Genomic DNA, 24,853 nt, shown 5'->3' with positions numbered 1-24,853 from the left:
AATAATAATAATGACATTATATTAGAATTCTCTTCCACATTTATCTGTGATTACTTTTTCTCTATGATGTGAATGCTGGCTATGAGCTTTTATAATGTTAGTTTTTGTAATTCTATTGTGTCTTGCTTACAGGCATTAGAAGTTACAGTTTGGCGTGAAGGAATGGAATACCAGTAGAAACATTCACGCGGGAAGCCCATGACAACTCTAACATGTCATGTGCTTCCTGTCGATTCAAAGGATCGCCAGGGGACTCGCATAAGATTCTGGCCTAATAAAGAAGGTTTTCTTGACTATTCAATACATTATATGCTTTCTCTTGAAGATTTGGATCTTACTTTTGCATTTGGAGATCAACATTTTTTTTTTCTTGTTGGCATTTGTTATACCTAAAAAGTCATGCTTATGCAGCTCAATAAATGTCTTTTTGTACTAGCTGCCAAGCCCATACCTCCTCAAAGATATTCATACCAACCCTATCTCATTTCAAGAGATGAACAGACGAGAGCTTTCCATGTGTCAAGGCAACTTGTAAAACACTCATTACATTGACCTCAAAGATGTATAAATTAGCACTTCTCTTCACGAAATGAGAGGTTAGGCATATGAGAGCTAGGCATAGATTTGAGCTTTATTATTTCTCTCTGTAAACAAAGCTTTTCTGCATCTTTGTATGCCTTACAGGCAATATCATCGAAATAACCAGAGAATAATAAAATAATAATGGATGTAAGATTTGCTTTAAGCATCCGAACTACTATAAAAACCTCTCTTGTCAGTCTATTATTTATGTTTTCTGCAACATATATAATCTCAGCTCTATATTCAAATCTCATCGATCCATCACGTGTAATTTCTAAGAATGGATGGTTACAGAAGTTGTAAAAATAAGGACATCATAGTAGGCATCAAATATACCTATTCTTATTTTTCTTTATTTTTTATCTACAAATTTGTGAGATACTAATGGTGTGTATGGTATTGTTTTCAAAAAAATTTATCGTCTATTTCAAATTTATGTTGACATTAGGTAACATTGTGGGCAGTTTGTGATGTAGAACATGTAGGAAGGATGCAAAAGGCTATTTAGTCCCGGTCTTTCCATAATTTAGGATCGAGTTGTCTTAACTAAAATTTTAATTTTAATTTCATTTGTTTTTTTTTTCTTTGATTTCATGATAAGCTGATAAAATTGCTTTGAAAATAATGATGGTTATTTTGTACTTATTCCAAGAAAAAAAAAAGTGTTATAAGGATAACACAAAACTTTAGTTCTCCAGAGTAACTCCAGTTGTGATGTACAAACTTTGATCATTGCTAAAGTAATTGAATATCTAAAATCATGATAATAGGAACTCAAGGTTTCTGAAAAATTTGAACTTCAATTTTCTCACAAACCACGGCTTTGTTTTCTCAGATTTTGAGTTTGCACCTAAAGAAAAAAAAATTTTGATTTCTAAAGTAACCAAAGCTCTATCTGCTGTAGAATGTACTATTCATAAGATTGGTTGAAAAACTGATTTTGATTTTCACTTTAATTTGCCATATTTTTAATAAAACAAAAGTTGTTTATAATTTCTCTTTGAGCAGTAACTTTTTGAGTCATTTACTTTGTAAAAAACATACAAAGAGATTGTTCTGTTTAAGATCTTAAAGTTCTTGATCCTTGATTGAAACCAAATGCCTTGAAATGTTGCACAGTGCTTGAGCTGATGTTGTGATATAAACCAAATAAAAAACAAACTTCTGCTCATTTAAAGAATGTGTATGTCATAATGAAAACCCCCAGATCAATTTGACTCTTAGGTCAAATAACTAAAATCCAATGAAAAAAATAAATCTAACTTCAACAAGTAATAACTAGACATAAATATCAAAATCCCTAAAATAAAATATTTCTACAAATAAATAATGAAAATAAGTTTTTTGATTTTGCATAAGAAATTCTTATTTCTCCGAAAGGTCTTTCAAATATAAGTCTCAATACTTTTAACAGTTCTGTAACTTGAATATCATTTTCTAGATTTAAACGTAAAAAATTTTGTTTGTTTTCATTTGACAATATAGTTTTTTTTTTTTTTTAAACAATTATTATCGGTCCCTACAAATCAGGGAGTAATCGAAGTTATTTTATTTGGTTCTTGTATCTTGCATTACTAGGTGTTCTGGCGCATGTATAGATACGATGCTAGGGTATGCTAACAACATGCGTACTATTGATAGTGGCACACATATTGATGGTGTTAAGGCTACATTGACAAGAAGTCTAAATAATCTTCGGAAAAAATAAAAATGCTCACGGTGTGTTTTTCTTCTTGTGTTCCTCAATTGGTGTAAGTTGTCTTTTATTGTCAGTATAGCTGAAGGATTTGAATAACTACAATGAAAAATGTAAAACTTTGTCCTTGATTGCATGTAAACTTCCAAGTTCCAACCTTTTGAGTTCCAAAAATTAGGATTAGGAAGAGATTAAATGCTACCAAGAGAATGAGTTATGATATTGCAAGTCCCAACATATTAATGCATTGCAAGAAGAAAATTTCATTAGTCTCTGTCCGGTGCAAACAAACATTAATTGTGACATGAATAGGACGAGGATAAAAGCTATTGTCATTTTCATTCTGTTAATGGTTCTTTTCTAGGATAAGGATATGAGATTAAGTGGTAAACACCTTAGGGAGGGATTGACATGTGTTATTTCAGTCAAAGTTCCAAATCCAAAGTTTGAAGGGCAAACAAAGGTACTTTCTATTCACAACATTTTATTGGGGACTCATCTGTTTGGTTGTCACGATGCTTTGGCTGATTTGATACTGCTATTGGCAATTACTCCTTTCATTGATGATGCCTAAGTTGACGACTTTCTTCTATCACTGAAGACAAGGTTGGGAAATCCTGAGGTGCAAAAAGTAGTTTTTCAATCTGTCAAGGAGTATCTTACTGAATTTTTGAAGTTCCATCCAGATGTACTTGATTCAATCCTTTCTAAGGACTCCCAAGGTGTCCCTTTGTAATTCAGATATCCTTGTTTCAATAAACATTTCAATGCATCAAGTCTCATTATCAAGGACTCACGAGTCCAATTGCAACAAGCTTTTAAATTTGAAAATCGAGCTCGTTATGATCTTTGATTGAGCTCGTTATGCTCTTAGATCGAGCTCGTTATGATCTCAGATTGAGCTCGTTATGCGCTCTGATCGAGCTCGCTATGCTCTCTGATCGAGCTCCTTATGACCTCAGATCGAGCTCGTTATGCTCTTTGATTGAGCTCCTCATAATCTTAGATTGAGCTCGTTATGCTCTCAGATCGAGCTCGTTATGCTGCTCATTTAAAGAATGTGTATGTCATAATGAAAACCCCAAGATCCATTTGACTCCAAGGTCAAATAACTAAAATCTAATGAAAAAAATAAATCTAACTTCAACAAGTAATAACTAGACATAAATATCAGAATCCCTAAAATAAAATATTTCTTCAAATAAATAATGAAAAGAAGTTTTTTGATTTTGCATAAGAAATTCTTATTTTTCCGAAAGATCTTTCAAATATAAGTCTCAATACTTTTAACAGTTCTGTAATTTTAATATCATTTTCTAGATTTAAACGTACAAATTTTGTTCGTTTTCATTTGACAATATAATTTTTTATTTTTTTTAAAAAACAATTATTATCGGTCCCTACAAATCAGTAAGTAATCGAAATTATTTTATTTGGTTCTTGTATCTTGCATTACTAGGTGTTCTGGTGCATGTATAGATACAATGCTAGGGTATGCTAACAAAATACGTACTGTTGATAGTGGAACACATATTGATGGTGTTAAGGCTGCACTGACAAGAAGTCTCAATAATCTTCAGAAAAAATAAAAAATGTTTAAGGTTTGTTTTTCTTCTTGTGTTCTTCAATTTGTGTAAGTTGTCTTTTATTGTCAGTATAGCTGAAGGATTTGAATAACTATATGAAAAATGTAAAACTTTGTCCTTGATTGCGTGTAAACTTCCAACTCCCAACCTTTTGAGTTCTAAAAATTAGGATTGGGAAGAGATTAAGTGCTACTAGGAGAATGACTTATGATATTGCAAGTCCAAACATATGAATGCATTTCAAGAAGAAAATTTCATTAGTCTCTGTCTAGTGCATCGAAACATAAATTGTGACATGAATAGGACGAGGATAAAAGCTATTTTCATTTTCATTCTGCTAATGGATCTGTTCCAGGATAAGGATAGGAGATTAAGTGGTAAACACCTTAGGGAGGGATTGACATGTGTTATCTCAGTCAAAGTTCCAAATCAAAAGTTTGAAGGGCAAAAAAAGGTACTTTCTATTCACAAAATTTTATTGGGTGCTCATGTGTTTGGTTGTCAAGATGCTTTGGTTGATTTGATACTGCTATTGGCAATTACTCCTTTCATTGATGATGCCTAACTTGACGACTTTCTTTTATCACTGAAGACAAGGTTGGAAAATCTTGAGGTGCAGGAAGTGGTTTTTCAATCTATCAAGGAGTATCTTACTGAATTTTTGAAGTTCCATCCAGATGTACTTGATTCAGTCCTTTCTATGTGCTCACAAGGTGTCCCTTTGTAATTCAAATATCCTTGTTTCAATAACCATTTCAATGAATCAAGTCTCATGATCAAGGACTCACGAGTCCAACGGCAACAAGCTGTTATACTCTCTGATCGCACTTGTTATGCTCTCTGATCGAGCTCCGTATAATCTCAGATCGAGCTCGTTATTCTCTCTGATCGAGCTCCTTATGATCTTTGATTGAGCTCGTTATGCTTTAGAATCGAGCTCGTTATGCTGCTCATTTAAAGAATGTGTATGTCATAATGAAACCCCAAGATCCATTTGACTCTAAGGTCAAATAACTACAATCTAATGAAAAAAATAAACCTAACTTCAACAAGTAATAACTAGACATAAATATCAAAATCCCTAAAGTAAAATATTTCTTCAAATAAATAATGAAAATAAATTTTTTGATTTTGCATAAGAAATTCTTATTTTTCCGAAAGGTCTTTTAAATATAAGTCTCAATACTTTTAACAATTCTGTAATTTGAATATCATTTTCTAGATTTAAACGTACAAAATTTTGTTCGTTTTCATCTGACAATATAGGGTTTAAAAAAAAAAAAAAAACAATTATTATCGATCCCTAGAAATCAGTGAGTAATCAAAGTTATTTTATTTGGTTCTTGTATCTTGCATTACTAGGTTTTCTGGTGCATGTATAGATACAATGCTAGGGTATGCTAACAGCATAAGTACTGTTGATGGTGGAACACATATTGATGGTGTTAAGGCTGTACTGACAAGAAGTCTCAATAATCTTAAGAAAAAATAAAAAATGTTCAAGGTGTGTTTTTCTTCTTGTGTTCTTCAATTTGCGTAAGTTGTCTTTTAGTGTAAGTATAGCTGAAGGATTTGAATAACTACAATGAAAAATGTAAAACTCTGTCCTTGATTGCATGTAAACTTCCAAGTCCCAACCTTTTGAGTTCCAAAAGTTAGGATTGAGAAGAGATTAAGTGCTACCGGGAGAATGAGTTATGATATTGCAAGTCCCAACATATGAATGCATTTCAAGAAGAAAATTTCATTAGTCTCTGTCCAGTGCATACAAACATTAATTGTGACATAAATAGGACGAGGATAAAAGCTATTGTCATTTTCATTATGTTAATGGTTCTTTTCCAGGATAAGGATACGAGATTAAGTGGTAAACACCTTAGGGAGGGATTGGCATGTGTTATCTCAGTCAAAGTTCCAAATCAAAAGTTTGAAGGGCAAAAAAAGGTACTTTCTATTCACAACATTTTATTGGGTGCTCATGTGTTTGGTTGTCATGATGCTTTGGCTTATTTGATACTGTTATTGGCAATTACTCCTTTCATTGATGATGCCTAACTTGACGACTTTCTTCTATAACTAAAGATAAGGTTGAGAAATCATGAGGTGCAGAAAGTGGTTTTTCAATCTGTCAAGGAGTATCTTACTGAATTTTGAAGTTCCATCCAGATGTACTTGATTCAATCCTTTCTAAGTGCTCACAAGGTGTCCCTTTGTAATTCAAATATCCTTGTTTCAATAAACATTTCAATGAACCAAGTCTCATGATCCAGGACTCACGAGTCCAACTGCAACAAGATGTTAAACTTTGAAATTGAGCTCGTTATGATCTCTGATCGAGCTCGTTATGCTCTCAGATCGAGCTTGATATGATCTCTGATGGAGATCGTTACGCTCTCTGATCGAGCTCGTTATGCTCAGATTTAGCTCTTTATGCTCTCAGATCGAGCTCCTTATGATCTCAGATCGAGCTAGTTATGCTCAATACTTTTAACAGTTCTGTAATTTGAATATCATTTTCTAGATTTAAACAAACAAAATTTTGTTCGTTTTCATTTGACAATATAGTTTTATTTAAAAAAAAAAAAACAATTATTATCGGTCCCTACAAATCAGTGAGTAATTGAAGTTATTTTATTTGCTTCTTGTATCTTGCATTACTAGGTTTTCTGGTGAATGTATAGATACAATGTTAGGGTAGGCTAACAACATACGTACTGTTAATGGTGGAACAAATATTGATAGTGTTAACGCTGCGCTGACAAGAAGTCTAAATAATCTTCGGAAAAACTAAAAAATGTTCAAGGTGTGTTTTTCTTCTTGTGTTCTTCAATTTGTGTAAGTTGACTTTTATTTTCAGTATAGCTGAAGGATTTGAATAACTACAATGAAAAATGTAAAACTTTGTCCTTGATTGCGTGTAAACTTCCAAGTCCCAACCTTTTGAGTTCTAAAAATTAGGATTGGGAAGAGATTAAGTGCCACCAGAGAATGAGTTATGATATTGCAAGTCCCAACATATGAATGCATTTCAAGAAGAAAATTTCATTAGTCTCTGTCCAGTGCATACAAATAATAATTGTGACCTAAATAGGACAAGGATAAAAGCTATTGTCATTTTCATTATGTTAATGGTTCTTTTCCAGGATAAGGATACGAGATTAAGTGGTAAACACCTTAGGGAGGGATTGGCATGTGTTATCTCAGTCAAAGTTCCAAATCAAAAGTTTGAAGGGCAAAAAAATGTACTTTCTATTCACAACATTTAATTAGGTGCTCATGTGTTTGGTTGCCACGATGCTTTGGCTGATTTGATACTGTTATTGGCAATTACTCCTTTCATTGATGATGCCTAACTTGATGAATTTCTTCTACCACTGAAGACAAGGTTGGGAAATCCTGAGGTGCAGAAAGTGGTTTTTCAATCTATCAAGGAGTATCTTACTGAATTTTTGATGTTCCATCCAGATGTACTTGATTCAATCCTTTCTACGTGCTCACAAGGTGTCCCTTTGTAATTCAAATATCCTTGTTTCAATAAACATTTCAATGAATCGAGTCTCATGATCAAGGACTCACGAGTCCAATTGCAACAAGCTGTTAAACTTGAAAATCGACTTTGTTCTGATCTCTGATGGAGCTCGTTATACTCTTTGATCGAGCTCATTATGATCTCTGATCGAGCTCGTAATGCTCTCAAATCGAGCTAGTTATGCTCTCTGATCGAGCTCCTTATGACCTCAGATCGAGCTCGTTATGCTCTCTAATCGAGCTTCTTATGATCTTAGATTGAGCTCGTTATGCTCTCAGATCAAGCTCGTTATGCTACTCATTTAAAGAATGTGTATGTCATAATGAAAACCCCAAGATCCATTAGACTCTAAGGTCAAATAACTAAAATCTAATGAAAAAAATAAATCTAACTTCAACAAGTAATAACTAGATATAAAGATCAAAATCCCTAAAATAAAATATTTCTTCAAATAAATAATGAAAATAAGTTTTTTAATTTTGCATAAGAAATTCTTATTTTTCCGAAAGGTCTTTCAAATATAAGTCTCAATACTTTTAACAGTTCTGTAATTTTAATATCATTTTGTAGATTTAAATACACAAAATTTTGTTCGTTTTCAATTGACAATATAGTTTCCTTTAAAAAAAAAAAACAATTATTATCGGTCCCTAAAAATCAGTGAGTAATCGAAGTTATTTTATTTGCTTCTTGTATCATGCATTACTAGGTTTTTTGGTGCATGTATAGATACAATGCTAGGGTATGCTAACAGCATACGTACTGTTGATGGTGGGAAACAAATATTGATGGTGTTAAGGCTCACTGACAAGAAGTCTCAATAATCTTCGGAAAAAAAAAAAATGTTCAAGGTGTGTGTTTTCTTCTTGTGTCTTCAATTTGGTAAGTTGTCTTTTATTGTCAGTATAGCTGAAGGATTTGAATAACTATATGAAAAAGTAAAACTTTGTCCTTGATTGGCGTAAACTTCCAAGTCCATTGAGTTCTAAAAATTAGGATTGGGAAAGGTTAAGTGCTACCAGGGGAATGAGTTATGATATTGAAGTCCAACATATGAATGCATTTCAAGAAGAAAATTTTTAGGCTCTGTCTAGTGCATAAACATTAATTGTGACATAAATAGGACGGGATAAAAGCTATGTTCATTTTCATTCTGTTAATGGTTCTTTTCCAGGATAAGGATACGAGATTAAGTGGTAAACACCTTAGGGAGGATTGACATGTGTTATCTCAGTCAAAGTTCCAAATCAGAGTTTGAAGGGCAAACAAAGGTACTTTCTATTCACAACATTTTATGGGTACTCAGTGTTGGTTGTCACAATACTTTGGCTGATTTGATACTACTATTGGCAATTACTCCTTTCATTGATGATGCCTAGCTTGACGACTTTCTTCTATCACTGAAGACAAGGTTGGGAAATCCTGAGGTGCAGAAAGTGGTTTTTCAATTTGTCAAGGAGTATCTTACTGAATTTTGAAGTTCATCTAGATGCACTTGATTCAATCCTTCCTAAGTGCTCACAAGGTGTCGCTTTGTAACCAAATATCCTTGTTTCAATAAAATTTCAAGCATCAAGTCTCATGATCTAGGACTCACGAGTCCAACCGCAACAAGCTGTAAACTTGAAAATCAAGATCGTTATGATCTCTGATCGAGCTCGTTATGCTCTCAGATCGAGCTTATTATGATCTCTGATCGAGCTCGTTGCTCTCTGATCGATCTTATGATCTCAGATCGAGCTCGTTATGCTCTCTGATCGAGCTCCTTATGGTCTTAGATCGAGCTCGTTATCTTCTGATCGAGCTGTTATGCTCATTTAAAGAATGTGTATGTCATAATGAAAACCCCAAGATCATTTGACTCTAAGGTCAAATAACTAAAATCTAATGAAAAAAAATAAATCTAACTTCAACAAGAATAACTAGACATAAATATCAAAATCCCTAAAATAAAATATTTCTTCAAAAAATAATGAAAATAAGTTTTGTATTTTGCGTAGAAATTTTATTTTCCGAAAGGTCTTCAAATATAAGTCTCAATACTTTAACAAGTTCTGTAATTTGAATATCATTTTCTAGATTTAAACGCACAAAATTTTGTGTGTTTATTTGACAATATAGTTTTTTTTTTAAAAAAAAAAACAATTATTATCGATCCCTACAAATCAGTGAGTAATCGAAGTTATTTTATTTGGTTCTTGTATCTTGCATTACAGGTTTCTGGTGCATGTATAGATACAATGCTAGGGTATGCTAATAGCATACGTACTATTGATGGGGGAACACATATTGGGTGTTAAGGTTGCACTGACAATAAGTCTCATAATCTTCAGAAAATATAAAAATGTTCAAGGTGTGTTTTCTTCTTGTGTTTCAATTTGTGTAAGTTGTCTTTTTGTTAGTATAGTGAAGATTTGAATAACTACAATGAAAAATGTAAAACTTGTCCTTGATTGCGTGTAAACTTCAAGTCCCAACCTTTTGAGTTCTAAAAATTAGGATTGGAAGAGATTAAGTGTACCAGGAGAATGAGCTATGATATGTAAGTCCCACATATGAATGCATGCAAGAAGAAAAATTTCATTAGTCTCTGTCAGTGCATACAAACATTAATGGACAGAATAGGATGAGGATAAGCTATTGTCATTTTCATTCTGGTAATGGTTCTTTTCCAGGATAAGGATAAGAGATTAAGTGGTAAACACCTTCGGGAGGGATGGCATGTGTTATGTCAGTCAAAGTCCAAATCAAAAGTTTGAAGGGCAAAAAAGGTACTTCTATACAACATTTTATTGGGTACTCATGTGTTTGGTTGTCACGATGCTTTGGCTGATTTGATACTACTATTGGCATTACTCCTTTCATTGATGATGCCTAACTTGACGAATTTCTTCTATCACTGAAGACAAGGTTGGGAAATCCTGAGGTGCAAGAGTGGTTTTTCAATCTTTCAAGGAGTATCTTACTGAATTTTTGAAGTTCCGTCCAGATGTTATGATTCAAGCGTTCTAAGTGCTCACAAGGTGTCCCTTAGTAATTCAAATATCCTTGTTTCAATAAACATTTCAATGCATCAAGTCTCATGATCAAGGACTCACGAGTCCAACTACAACAAGCTGTTAAACTTGAAAATCGAGCTCGTTATGATCTTAGATCAAGCTCGTTATGCTCTCAGATTAAGCTAGTTATGATCTCAGATTAAGCTCGTTGTGCTCTCTGATCGAGCTCGTTATGCTCTCTGATCGAGCTCTTTATGCTCAGATTTAGTTGTTTATGCTCTCTGATCGAGCTCGTTGTGCTCTCTAATTGAGCTCCTTTTTTATCTTAGATCGAGCTTGTTATGCTCTCTGATCGAGCTCCTTATGATCTCAGATCGAGCTCGTTATGCTTTCTGTTCAAGCTCCTTACGATCTTTGATTGAGCTCGTTATGCTCTCAGATCGAGCTCGTTATGCTCTTGGATCGAGCTCGTTATGCTCTCTGATCGAGTTCTTTATGCTTAGATCGAGCTCTTTATACTCTCTGATCAAGCTCTTTATGGTCTTATTGAGCTCATAAGCTCGCTCATTTACTTGAGATTGTGTGAATTTGATCGTTCAAATCGCATGCCTCAGACTCTCAGGTCGAGCTCCTCTCAAATCGCGATCAGCTTTTAGCTCTGATATTGCGAACATCCTCAGCCTCAGATCGTAGTCCTAGCTCTCAGCACTCGATCGCACCAGGAATAGTTCGAGCTCTTCAGTTCGAGACTGCAGCTTATACTGCAACAGCCATTCAGATCAAAGACCTGAGTTTTTGAAGCGCGATTACGCACTCCACAAACTGGAGGGCTTTTGTTATGCCTAATAAGTCACGCTTATGTCAGCTCATTTAATGTCTTTTTGTACTAGCTGCCAAACCCATACCTCCTCAAAGATATTCATACCAACCCTATCTCATTTCATGAGATGAACGGACGAGAGCTTTCCATGTGTCAAGGCAACTTGTAAAACACTCATTACATTGCCCTCAAAGATGTATAAATTGGCACTTCTCTTCATGAAATGAGCGGTTGGGCATATGAGAACTAGGCATAGATTTGAGTTCCATTATTTCTCTCTATAAACAAAGCTTTTCTCCATCTTTGTATGCCTTATGGGCAATATCATCAAAATAGCCAGAGAATAATAAAGTAACAGTGGATGTAGGATTTGCTTTAAGCATCCGAACCACTATAAAAACCTCTTTTGTCAGTCTATTATTTATGTTTTCTGCAACATATATAATCTCAGCTCCATATTCAAATCCAATGGATCCATCAAGTGTAATTTCTAAGACTCTCTTAGTACTTTGCACGTGTGAATCGTTAGTGTCCAAAATCAAGCATCAACAGCATTGAACCTCTCCTCTAGTATTCAGCAGTGCTATTCAGTTTGACTACAATAGAGTAGCTGCAAGAGTGAGAGAACTTGCTTTTCTAAACCTGAAGTGATGCTATAGTTTATAATTATGCCAACTAAGGTCTTTTCACTTTCGATAGTTGCTTTTGTAAGAATTAATGTTTGCCTATCTATTCTTAATTTGAAGAATTATTTGTGGCTAGTTATTATTTTCTAATTCTCATAGCTGAGTGTCAATCTAAACTTTTACGGTGTCCTTGCATCTTAAATGTTGTTTTTCTTCTCTTTTGACCACTGCAGCTTATATTCACTCTTAGGAAGGAGGACGCTGACCCAGAGAAGAACCTATATAATGAATATTTCTTTGCTGGGGGTTTGGTGGAATATGTGAAATATTTTAACGCTGAAAAGGTACCTTTTTTTTTTTTTTCCCTCTAACGCTTTCCCTTCGTAGATCTTACTGTTCCATGTCAGATCTTGTTTAGTTTATTTACCTTTTGTTGTTGGCTAAGATCAGGTTTATTTTTTTTAATGGAATGACGTTTGACCAAACCATTTTCAGCTCAAATTGTTTGCATTCCCAAATGGAGGACTAAACTTCTGCCATTCAGATAATCTATAAAAACTCACACGATTCAATTCAAATCCTCATTTGTTAAGGAAATACTGTCCCAAAAAAAAATATTTTTTTGCTTGGACTCTTGCTGAATACCATTGAAATTGGTTTAGTTTTATTGAAATGATTTTAAAAATGATTTTTGAATATAATCCTAAAGATTGTTTATAATACCTAAGTTAGATTTCTTTTCTTGTTTCCCATAATTTCTTACTTTGAAAACAATTTGTCAGTATTATAGGAAACCTGTTTTGGATACTAAAATATTGAAATTGAACTCAAATTTTTGGATAATGTTTTGATTTTTGAAAATGATGTTAAGATCACAAACCAAACATGCCCTTGTCTTTCCATTTTGAGGAGACAATTTTGACCCAAGAATATTTGAATATCTGTTTACTTCAGCTAGCCAGATATGCCACATGCAATAATGACATGCAAGAGTCTAGGTGCCATCCTCGTAGCATATCTGGAAGATGGATGCACATGGTTTAAGGTTTTTTCTGTCTAATTTAAGGGTTTTTTAATGTTTAGGGCTGAATGAGAATTAGGATAGTAGTGTAAAGAGATGAAAAGCTTCTAGAGAGTTTTTGATAGATCACCAAGACTCATCGCACAAGTGTACAGGTTGAGGACGAAGGGGGGTAATTAGTTATTAGGCCCTATTAGTGAATTGGAGTTTGTTAGTAGAATAGTCACGTGGCAGCACCAAAGAAAGAGTAGTGTAGGGACAGCTAAGTAAAAGATGGGGCAGAGTCTATGGAATGGCTGGAGAATGTGTTATTGGGAATTGTTTTGAGAGGCTCCTAGCTCCTCGAATTGCTAGTGTTATCCTTTTATTTCTTTGTTTTTCCATACTTGTTCATGAATAGAGTGTCATTTCATTTATCAGTACAGATCAATACAGACTATAGAAGTTTTATTCAATTTTGTCTTGCATATTGGTTTGGATTCCTCTGTTAAATTCTAGCAATGTTTCTGGGTTCTTATTAGTCTTCTAGAATAGTTTTGGTCATTAGGCCACTGACATGGGGTTTCTTCAACTTGGATTTGTTAAGGGGTTGAGCTAAGGTTTCTATTAAAAGGGACCTCAATTTCAGTTTTAGTTACTCCAATTTTTTTTTTTTTCTTTTGATATCTTTAGTTTCTTAGTAGAAGTTTTCTCTCTAATCCTATATACTTGTGTTATTGACTTTTCTTATACATTTTTTATTAATGAATTTTCTTTTAGTCTTGGGATTGAGGGGGACGGTCTGCTTACTCAAGTACAAGATTGATCGTAAATGCCATAGCTTTTGGCTAGTTTTTCTTGGGTTCATGAGAATATGCATGCATCAAGAAATGTGGTACCTAGATAAAACTTTTGAGGCTCCCCATATATATAATTTTTCTCTCTGGATTGGAAAATCATATTGTGCATTAAATGATGACTGACCTTTTTAAATGATCCAGAAACCACTTCATGAAGTTGTGGGCTTTAAAAAGGAAGTAGATGGAATTACGATTGATTTAGCTCTCCAGTGGTAAACAACTTTATTTCTCCCTGAATGCTTTCCTTCTCCTTATAGAAAACCTGTTATCCTGACAATTATTGTTAAAGAACCAAGTAAAAAGTTACTTCACCGGACATACGATGGATTTTCTATCATATCTGCATGTTGTGTGATTAATTCAAGTAAGAATGGATGGTTGCAGAAGTTGTAAAAATAAGGACATCATAGTAGGCATCAAATATACCCATTCTTATTTTTCTTTATTTTTTATCTACAAATTTGTGAGATACTAATGGTGTGTATGGTATTGTTTTCAAAAAAATTTATCGTCTATTTCAATTTTATGTTGACATTAGGTAACGTTGTGGGCAGTTTGTGATGTAGAACATATAGGAAGGATGCAAAAGGCTATTTAGTCCTGGTATTTCCATAATTTAGGATTGAGTTGTCTTAACTAAAATAAAAATTTTAATTTCATTGGTTCTTTTTTTTTTTTTTTTTTTTTTTAAATTTCATGATAAGCTGATAAAATTGCTTTGAAAATAATGATGGTTATTTTGAAGTAATTCCAAGAAAGAAAAAAAAAAGTGTTATAGTGATAACACGAAACTTTAGTTCTCAAGAGTAATTCCAGTTGTGATGTACAAACTTTGATCATTGTTAAAGTAATTGAATATCTAAAATCATGATAACAGGAACTCCAGGTTTCTGACAAATTTGAACTTCAATTTTCTCACAAACCACGACTCTGTTTTCTCAGGTTTTGAGTTTTGCACCTAAAGAAACTAAAATTTTGATTTCTAAAGTAACCAAAGCTCTATTTGCTGTAGAATGTACTATTCATAAGATTGGTTGAAAAACTGATTTTGATTTTAACTTTAATTTGCCATATTTTTAATAAAACAAAAGTTGTTTATAATTTCTCTTTGAGCAGTAACTTTTTGAGTCATTTACTTTATAAAAAGCATACAAAGAGATTGTTTTGTTTAAGGTCTTAAAGTTCTTGATCCTTGATGGAAACCAAATGCCTTGAAATGTTGCACAGTGCTTGAGCTGATGTTGTGATATAAGCCCAATAAAAAACAAACTTCTACTCATTTAAAGAATGTGTATGTCATAACGGAAACCCCAAGATCAATTTGACTCTAAAGTCAAATAACTAAAATCTAATGAAAAAAAATAAATCTAACTTTAACAAGTAATAAATAGACATAAATATCAAAATCCCTCAAATAAAATATTTTTCAAATAAATAATGAAAATAAGTTTTTTGATTTTGCATAAGAAATTCTTATTTTTCCGAAAGATCTTTCAAATAAAAGTCTCAATACTTTTAACAATTCTGTAATTAGAATATCATTTTCTAGATTTAAACGTAAAAAAATTTGTTCGTTTTCATTTGACAATATAGTTTTTTTTTTTTTTAAAAAAAAAACAATTATTATCGGCCCCTACAAATCATTGAGTAATCGAAGTTATTTTATTTGGTTCTTGTATCTTGCATTACTAGGTGTTCTGGTGCATGTATAGATACGATGCTAGGGTATGCTAACAGCATACGTACTGTTGATGGTGGCACACATATTGATGGTGTTAAGGTTGCACTGACAAGAAGTCTCAATAATCTTCGGAAAAAATAAAAAATGTTCAAGGTGTGTTTTTCTTCTTGTGTTCTTCAATTTTTGTAAGTTGTCTTTTATTGTCAGCATAGTTGAAGGATTTGAATAACTACAATGAAAAATGTAAAACTTTGTCCTTGATTGCATGTAAACTTCCAAGTCCCAACCTTTTGAGTTCCAAAAATTATGATTGGGAAGAGATTAAGTGCTCCCAGGAGAATGAGTTATGATATTGCAAGTCCCAACATATGAATGCATTGCAAGAAGAAAATTTCATTAGTCTCTGTCTAGTGCATACAAACATTAATTGTAACATGAATAGGACGAGGATAAAAGCTATTGTCATTTTCATTATGTTAATGGTTCTTTTCCAGGATAAGGATACAAGATTAAGTGGTAAACACCTTAGGGAGGGATTGACATGTGTTATCTCAGTCAAAGTTCCAAATCCAGAGTTTGAAGGGCAAACAAAGGTACTTTCTATTCACAACATTTTATTGGGTACTCATGTGTTTTGGTTGTCACAACGCTTTGGCTGATTTGATACTGCTATTGGATATTACTCCATTCATTGATGATGCCTAACTTGACGAATTTCTTCTACCACTGAAGACAAGGTTGGGAAATCCTGAGGTGCAAAAAGTGGTTTTTCAATCTTTCAAGGAGTATCTTACTGAATTTTTGAAGTTCCGTCCAGATGTACTTGATTCAATCATTTCTAAGTGCTCACAAGGTGTCCCTTAGTAATTCAAATATCCTTGTTTCAATAAACATTTCAATGCATCAAGTCTCATGATCAAGGACTCACGAGTCCACCTACAACAAGCTGTTAAACTTGAAAATCGAGCTCGTTATAATCTTAGATCAAGCTCGTTATGCTCTCAGATCGAGCTCGTTATGATCTCAGATTAAGCTCGTTGTGCTCTCTAATCGAGCTCTTCATGGTCAGATTCAGCTATTTATTCTCTCAAATCGAGCTCCTTATGATCTCAGATCGAGCTCCTTATGCCCTCTGATCAAGCTCCTTATGATCTCAGATCGAGCTCATTATGGTCTCTGATCAAGCTCCTTATGATCTCAGATTGAGCTTGTTATGCTCTCTGATCGAGCTCCTTATAATCTTAGATTGAGCTCGTTATGCTCTCAAATCGAGCTCGTTATGCTGCTCATTTAAAGAATGTGTATGTCATAATGAAAACCCCAAGATCAATTTGACTCTAAAGTCAAATAACTAAAATCTAATGAAAAAAATAAATCTAACTTCAACAAGTAATAACTAGACATAAATATCAAAATCCCTCAAATAAAATATTTCTTCAAATAAATAATGAAAATAAGTTTTTTGATTTTGCATAAGAAATTCTTATTTTTCCGAAAGATCTTTCAAATATAAGTCTCAATACTTTTAACAGTTCTGTAATTAGATTATCATTTTCTAGATTTTAACGTACAAAATTTTGTTCGTTTTCATTTGACAATATAGCTTTTTATTTTTTTATTTAAAAAAAAAACAATTATTATCGGTCCCTACAAATCAGTGAGTAATCGAAATTATTTTATTTGGTTCTTGTATCTTTCATTACTAGGTGTTCTGGTGCATCTGTAGATACGATTCTAGGGTATGCTAACAGCATACGTACTGTTGATGGTGGCACACATATTGATGGTGTTAAGGCTACATTGACAAGAAGTCTCAATAATCTTCGGAAAAAATAAAAAATGTTCAAGGTGTGTTTTTCTTCTTGTGTTCTTCAATTTGTATAAGTTGTCTTTTAGTGTAAGTACGGCTGAAGGATTTGAATAACTACAATGAAAAATGTAAAACTTTGTCCTTGATTGCGTGTAAACTTCCAAGTCCCAACTTTTTGAGTACCAAAAATTAGGATTGGGAATAGATTAAGTTCTGCCAGGAGAATGAGTTATGATATTGCAAGTCCCAACATATGAATGCATTGCAAGAAGAAAATTTCATTAGTCTCTGTCCGATGCAAACAAACATTAATTGTGACATGAATAGGACGAGGATAAAAGCTATTGTCATTTTCATTCTGTTAATGGTTCTTTTCCAGGATAAGGATACGAGATTAAGTGGTAAACACCTTAGGGAGGGATTGACATGTGTTATCTCAGTCAAAGTTCCAAATCCAGAGTTTGAAGGGCAAACAAAGGTACTTTCTATTCACAACATTTTATTGGGTACTCGTGTTTGGTTGTCACAATGCTTTGGCTGATTTGATACTACTATTGGAAATTACTCCTTTCATTGATGATGCCTAACTTGACGACCTTCTTCTATCACTGAAGACAAGGTTGGGAAATCCTGAGGTGCAGAAAGTGGTTTTTCAATCCGTCAAGGAGTATCTTACTGAATTTTTGAAGTTCCATCTAGATGCATGTACTTGATTCAATCCTTTCTAAGTGCTCACAAGGCGTCCCTTTCTAATTCAAATATCCTTATTTCAATAAACATTTCAATGCATCAAGTCTCATGATCAAGGACTCACGAGTCCAATTGCAACAAGCTGTTAAACTTGAAAGCTTTCCTCATTTTTTATCTCCGTAATTTAGGCAGATCTGGCAGCAAACAGGGCAAGGGACTTGGTGAGACAAAAGAGTGTATCGCAGTCATCATGGCTTTCAGAAAAATTGGCTTATTGCTTATCTACAAATCCCAAAGAATCTGGTTTGTATCACGTTCACTTTTACATTCATGAGGGACATTATTTGCAATTTAGAGTTGTGAAGTTATAGGTAATTAGATACTTACAATCTTCAGTTAGTGATTCTACTTATGTTGTTTACTCTGTATAACTGGTGTTTGATCAAAAGTTCATTATATTAATTGATAATATCAAGATAAACAACTTGCTTAATTAGAAAAACTGTTTTAACTTAAGCAAATTTTGTAGCTCGCCTGTGTACTCTTATTACATTTTCTATATTCTCATAGTTCCAACTCAGAATTTGTTTGCTGATCCTCATTTTTTCTTAGAGATATGTTTTCTTTTTTTCCATATCATGCGTAGCTGATGCTGGAAAACCTCAATGTGAAGAATCTAGAATCTATCCATATATGAAACATATATTTTATTACTTGTTTTCAGTTGGACTTTGTTCTTAGCAGAAGTTTCTATTTCTTATTTCGTTTAGGACTAGCCACTATATAATTAGGGCCCTGGTTTATAGTTTTTTGTAGACTTGATGATTATTGAATAATGAAAACTGTCTCCCAAATTTATCTATTTCTTCCTCTTGTTCGGCTTCGCTGCTATTCTCCTTTTTCTTATTCTCTAGTTTATCTCCCCTTCCTTTCTCCTTAAATCTATCAATTCTTTATCTGCCTTATTTTTATCCTTCCTAAATCAACTATAGGAAAACGGAATCTAACTAAAACAATTAATAAAATATATGAATTCCAAAACTAAAACATTTACTACATGTGTAGATTCTAGATTCTTGATCACCCTATAGGCTTTAGGTACCTGCACTATAAATGGAGGTTAGGGTTAATAATTCACATAGGTGGATTTTGGTTACAGTTAAGGTAGGTTTTGGGACTCCCTTGGGAAAGAGTTCATACTCTTGCTTCATTGTATGTATCAACTACAAAGCAATTTGAGGGGGCTACTTTTTTCTTTACTCAAAGGGATTGGACAACTTTCTGGCTTCAGTTTTATGAATTTCTTAGCCTTATTTGAGGAAGTTCTTCTAGTGTTAATGCTGTAGTTTTGATTTTTTTTTTTGTCTTCTTGTTTGGGTTTCTGGTTCACATCTTTGTATTCTAATTTTATTTTATAATAATATTTTTTATGTCTTATTGAAGAAAAGAAAAAAGAACAGGGAAACAAAGTTATAACACTTGTTTAGGGTGACTAATTATCCTTACCTTCTAGAAGTAAATCACAAACTACATGAAATTAGCTCAGAATCCCCCTTCCTAATAGTGATGAATAAGGGAAATGGAAGAATCTTGAAACTCCTCAGCAGCTGAAGCCTAATAGAAGCAAAAAGGCAAACTCTATCCGTTAACTTGCTACTATTTTCTTGTCTTTTTCACCAATTATTTGATTTTTTCTTTCTTGTCAAGTCACTAAATGAAGAGGTAAGCAGCAAATCTTCAAATGGTTTGACTTTCTTACCTCTTCAAAAGGCAACTACATTTTCCATAATTTTGAGGCCTCTAAACAAGTCAGGGTATTAAACAATGAAGAAATGATCAGAGGTTGGCCAACGAATCACAAAAACCTAGGATGACCCTAAATTCAAAACAAGCATCAACCATGAAACCATAAATTCATATAGATTTGCTTTCCAAATTTTAATCTTCTGTATCTAATCTCCTTTCCAATAAAAACAATATAGACCTTTCCACAATTTAACCTTCTATATTTGGTTTCCAAGACACAAGAGAAGAGATGAGTAATCAGAACCCAAAAACAGGGTGGAGTGTGAAGTTCGGAGTAGCTTTTGACAGGTTGCAAATTCCACCCCTGCCCTACAGTTCATCAGAAAATACACAAAACGCCAACTCTAGGACAGATGCAATGATCTGTCATTGGAAGTTACAGCTAAAATAAAATAAAGACAGCTGACAGTCTAACATATTTTTAGTAACAAAGATGGACACAACTCTGTTTGACTTAATTAGAGTTTTTCAAATGAACTAATACATGTACCTGAGGAATATGAGAGATGGATATATAACTTGTTATACCATCATATAATTTTCACCCTCGAGGAATATGAGAGATACATTTATAACTTGTCATATCATTATACAGTTTCCACCCTCTTTCCAATCCATGGCATAAAACCTAATACTAATATTCTACCAAAATCAAAATTTCACAGGAAAAGGAGAAGGGGAAACCTTTGAGAGGCATATCAAGTTTTGGAGCAATTGGGGGCTTATGTGCTGAAATCCATTTTTTCAAAGATCTGCACAAGGATATCATAAACCAGTTAAACAGCCAATTGCATAAACCTGTCTGAAAAAAACCAAGTTGAATACCAGGATACCCACGCCAAAAAAGGAGCCACCATGTAAAGCTTCAGACCAGTGATCCCATGGGATATCACATCTTCAGTAGCTGGCTGAAGATCATCAAGCCGATGCCATGCAATTTCCTCCAAGTAACAGTAGGCATGCTTGTGAAGAAAGACTTAAAGATGAAAGAAAACGGACTACATATTTTTCTCAAGTCCTCAAGGAAGCCACTCAAAGAAAAGAAAAAAAAAATTATATGAAGATTGAAAATATCAAATATAAATTAATTGACAAAAATATAGCATACACTGATCCCCTTTTTCGTTTGAGGGGCAAAGAAAGTATTATCTCTGACACCAGCAATTATGTAGAGCCGCACCCTCTGCTGTCCAAATATCAGTTCAATGGACACATCTTTGTTAAGAAGCATTGAAACATCAAAACCTGTTTCCTCCAGGACCTGCATATGCCGCAGTAAGTAGGTCAAACAATATTCAGAGTACAGTAAGAGAGACCACAGGTTAAATCAATACTGGCCCCCATCCTCCTGAATACCTTAAAAACAGGTATCCATGCTATCGAAAAAAAGCTTGGAACAGAAACCAGCAGAATCATGTCTATTTCCCCAAGTTAGAAAACAAGCGATGGATCAGTTAATTTCTATATTTATGAATTTCTAGCATTGAGATTATGTCCATCAACCAGCATAAATTAAGAGAACTTCTTTCTATTATTAGCGGCTAGGCCATGGGACCATATTTTGACTTCATAATCGACATCCAAAGAACTTTCTTTAATCTTCTGAGAATATTAGTTCAATTTATAAATAAAAAAATAAATAAAAAGCAATCAACAAGGTGATCTAGAAAAACTTTTCTCTACAATACCGTGATTGGAGTTTGCACTATTAACGAAGGTGCCAATCTACAGTATTACATAAGACTCAGCTGAACATAATTACTAGGTTTATTATCTACAGAAAGAAATATCAATCACCAATTTGAATGAAGAAATCAGTTTCCATTATGTACATATTCAAAATATATCTAAACCTTATGACTGACTTCTGAGAACGAAGTGTTTATTGACTCAAGTATAAAGAAACTGGCTTTTAAATTTCAATGAGGATGCTAGAATAAATAAATCAGACAGAAGAGAGCACAATCAAAGACTGCCACAAGAGACAAGCTTACTTCTCGGACAGCACATGTATGATCTTCCTCATCTTTGTTTTTTTATCCACGTGGAAAACTCCAGCTTGACCCTTTCCATCCCTTCACTAGTATGCATTGTCAAGTGTAGCAGATAAAATATCAGGTAAAAATATAAATGGAACTTCAGTTTTAACTTGAAAATGTTTATAGCCAAGTATTACACAGTTGAAATTTTAAAAACCTAAATCATAGGAAAGTCCATCATTTTAGGATCAAACAAATGGAAAATACTCGCAGAAAAAAGCAACATGCGAGGTACTGTTTCGCTGATAAATCAATTCCTATTCAAAAGCTACACTAAAAGAAAAGAACAACAGAGGTTCTGGAACAGGTAAGGAGAAAGTCTGTAACCGACAATCCAATTTTTTGTCAGAAGCTACAGTAAAAGAAGAGGTGTCAATAAAAAACAATGCAAAAATTTTCTGACATAGATGTGAATTAAACATCACCATACTACCACTTTCTTCTTAGTATTTCAAAGAATATCCCTAATCTTTTGACATTCATGTCATTGTCAGGTACAGCATCATGCCTCCTGACTTCCGGTAAATGAACATGCTTGTAGAAAGGCGAACATTATTCATATTCAAAATCAAACATTTTTGTGCTTAAAAACCACAGTACAGCAAGAACATAAAGTATAAAATTCAAAAAATCAGATTGGTCGAATATCAAAGATCACTTAACATTTAGGAGTCTTCTAACAAAAGGTGATAAAAAAACTAGTTTATTGACATGAAGCCTCACCCATTCATAGGTTTCATCCAAAATGATTGCCCCCGTTACTGGAACTCGAACCTTGTAAGAAGTGAAATCCTTGAATATGTCGTCTATGTGAGCAACATAAGGTCTTAATACATCACAACTGTTAAAAACTGAGATATATTAAAAAAACAAAGGGTAAGATAATAAAGATATAATAACATGCAGAAAACAGAAAGAAGCACAAGAAGAAGATCAAAAACTCAAGATATATATTACACAATCTAAATCTGGCTGCATAGCACCCTGAATTCACATGCAGTGAAATCGTTCCTTAATTAGCCAAAATGATTTTTTCCTCTTTGAATTAACAAAATTACATACAGCAAAACCATCTTAAGTGGCTTTAACTTGTCCTTATTTGTGCCATTTTCAAATCTATTCATTTTCAGACATGCAATTTCTTGACCTAGAAATACTTTGTCTTATCCACATGAAAACCAAACAATCTATCATCAGTGGTAAAAGTTCCTCTTAATTTTATTTGAAAAAGCATAAAAAGATATTTCAAGAAACTGAAAGCAAAATTCAGATCGACCCACTTGCTCAACTCTATAGTCCATGTTTCTTGGGTGTTCTCCTTTCAAACAGTCAATTCAAGCTTACTAGAAAACTATGTCTGTAACACCTGACAAGTATTCATGATTGTAATATTGCCAAACCTTCAATATATACGACACAGTCTGGCCCTACACTTCCAAACTTATGCAACACATACAAGAAAGCAAAAAAAGAGAAAAGCATCATAAAAAGCAATCAATAACATTTGAATGAAGAGGTCATGGAGGTACATTACGTGATGATATCTGATGCCTAAACAATTTGCTTTTATCTCTAGCTTATTATGAGCTAACACAACGGTGAAAGCAGGTTGAAGATAATCGTGGAAAATATATGGTATTAATGTGACAAATGAACACAAAATTATTAAAAATAAAGTCAAAAACAAAAACAGATGGTAAAGGATACGTAAAGAAGTGAACTCCTTCAAAGTGAATGATTTCAGTGATGGATTATTTTCCACTGAATTATCCTCGTAGAACCAATGTGCGTACTCCACAAGAAACAAAATCCTCTCAAATGATTGTTGATCTTCCTTTGGCACATTTAACACAAACCGACTGTAGCAAAATCATTTGACCAAAAAGAATAGACATGAATAAAAAAATAAGGGAAAATGAAAAGAAAAAGAAAAGAAGGCGAAAGATAAACAATCTGCTATATATGCAATAATATTAGTGCATTGCAACAACAAAAAGAAGATACCGTGCTAATGCTTATAAAGCAAAGACTATATGACAATCGTCTTGCTTACTTATGAGAAGAGGTTCAAAAAATTCACTGACATAGCACACCCAACAAATCCCCAACCTGTTGTTGTATTTTAAAGATTCTCAACTCTCCATTTTACCATACAGCACCCATAGAAAGAACTCAACAGTTTTGAAGATGATAATCCTAAACGTAGATTTAAATATTACTAATTCAATCCTCTGTCATTAGACAAGCTTTAACAACTAAGTTCCTTGCTTGTTTCACGATTTAGCACGCCAATTTAGCTTTAACAGCTTATAATAAAATTTGTCGTTATCAACACTATTCTAACGAATTGATCGATTAAACAGCGCTATTCTATACATTCCAAAGCAGACAAACGAGAATAAATCAACATTAAACATTTTCGAAATAAAATTCTGAGCAACGAAGCAGTTGATAGAGAGCTGGGCATAAGAATCAAAGCGTGAACGAAGAACAATAAATACCTGCAGAGATCGTCTAGAGGTTCTTGAGGAGGAAGGCCGCCGCTTTTATACGGCGCGCTTGAGGATCGATGGAGACTTGACATCGCCTACACGAAGAAAAACCTAAAAAATAGAAAATAAACCCTAAGTTTTTTTTGTGTTTCTGTTTCCTGTGTTTTTGTTTTGTACTTTGAAATATTGGAGAGTGAAAATGGACAGTGAAGGCGCTCTCTCTCCGGTTTTGGGAGCTGCAGTGAGAGCAGAGGAATCAACGATGTTTATAACTTCTAGAGCCTCTCTTAGTTATTTTCTTTCTTCAGCTAACGTGAGCCGCTAACCCACACTAACGGGAGCCACGCATTTTAAAAAGAGAAATACTAAGTATACATCATTTTCATATAAAATTTCTTATACAATATTATGTGGCAAGATATGATTGACTAATTTAAAGTTAAAATTAAACTTTTACCTAATCATATCTTGTCATATAATGTTGTATGAGAAATGTCATATGAGAATGATGTATGTGTAGTATTATTCTTTAAAAAATAAGGCAAACTAAAATTTAGGCGAACAAAAATTCACTCCCCAATTTTACAAACCCTATTCCTTACCGCATCACCACCGTGAGCTGCGCATTTGAAAAACA

At 33.5% G+C, this 24,853-nt stretch overlaps 1 protein-coding gene and 1 pseudogene across 1 annotated transcript; one reads left to right on the top strand and one right to left on the bottom strand.

Annotated features, from left to right (window-relative positions):
* Positions 1-81: 81 nt before the first annotated feature.
* LOC116109732 lies at positions 82-16,243 on the top strand (annotated as a pseudogene).
* Positions 16,244-20,012: 3,769 nt separating this feature from the next.
* LOC116109836 (mRNA-decapping enzyme subunit 2-like) lies at positions 20,013-24,476 on the bottom strand. Its single transcript, XM_031396071.1, is given in 7 exon segments — positions 20,013-20,437; positions 20,523-20,626; positions 20,794-20,946; positions 21,680-21,779; positions 22,452-22,575; positions 23,432-23,583; positions 24,226-24,476. Coding segments are annotated over 7 exon segments (834 nt in total). The 5' UTR covers positions 24,309-24,476; the 3' UTR covers positions 20,013-20,319.
* Positions 24,477-24,853: the final 377 nt, after the last annotated feature.

The sequence above is a fragment of the Pistacia vera genome, unplaced genomic scaffold (genome assembly GCF_008641045.1).
Source record: "Pistacia vera cultivar Batoury unplaced genomic scaffold, PisVer_v2 Contig59, whole genome shotgun sequence".
In the NCBI taxonomy this organism is placed as follows: Eukaryota; Viridiplantae; Streptophyta; class Magnoliopsida; order Sapindales; family Anacardiaceae; genus Pistacia; species Pistacia vera.
Note: the sequence above shows the minus strand (reverse complement) of the source record. Positions and strands in the feature narration are given on the sequence as shown.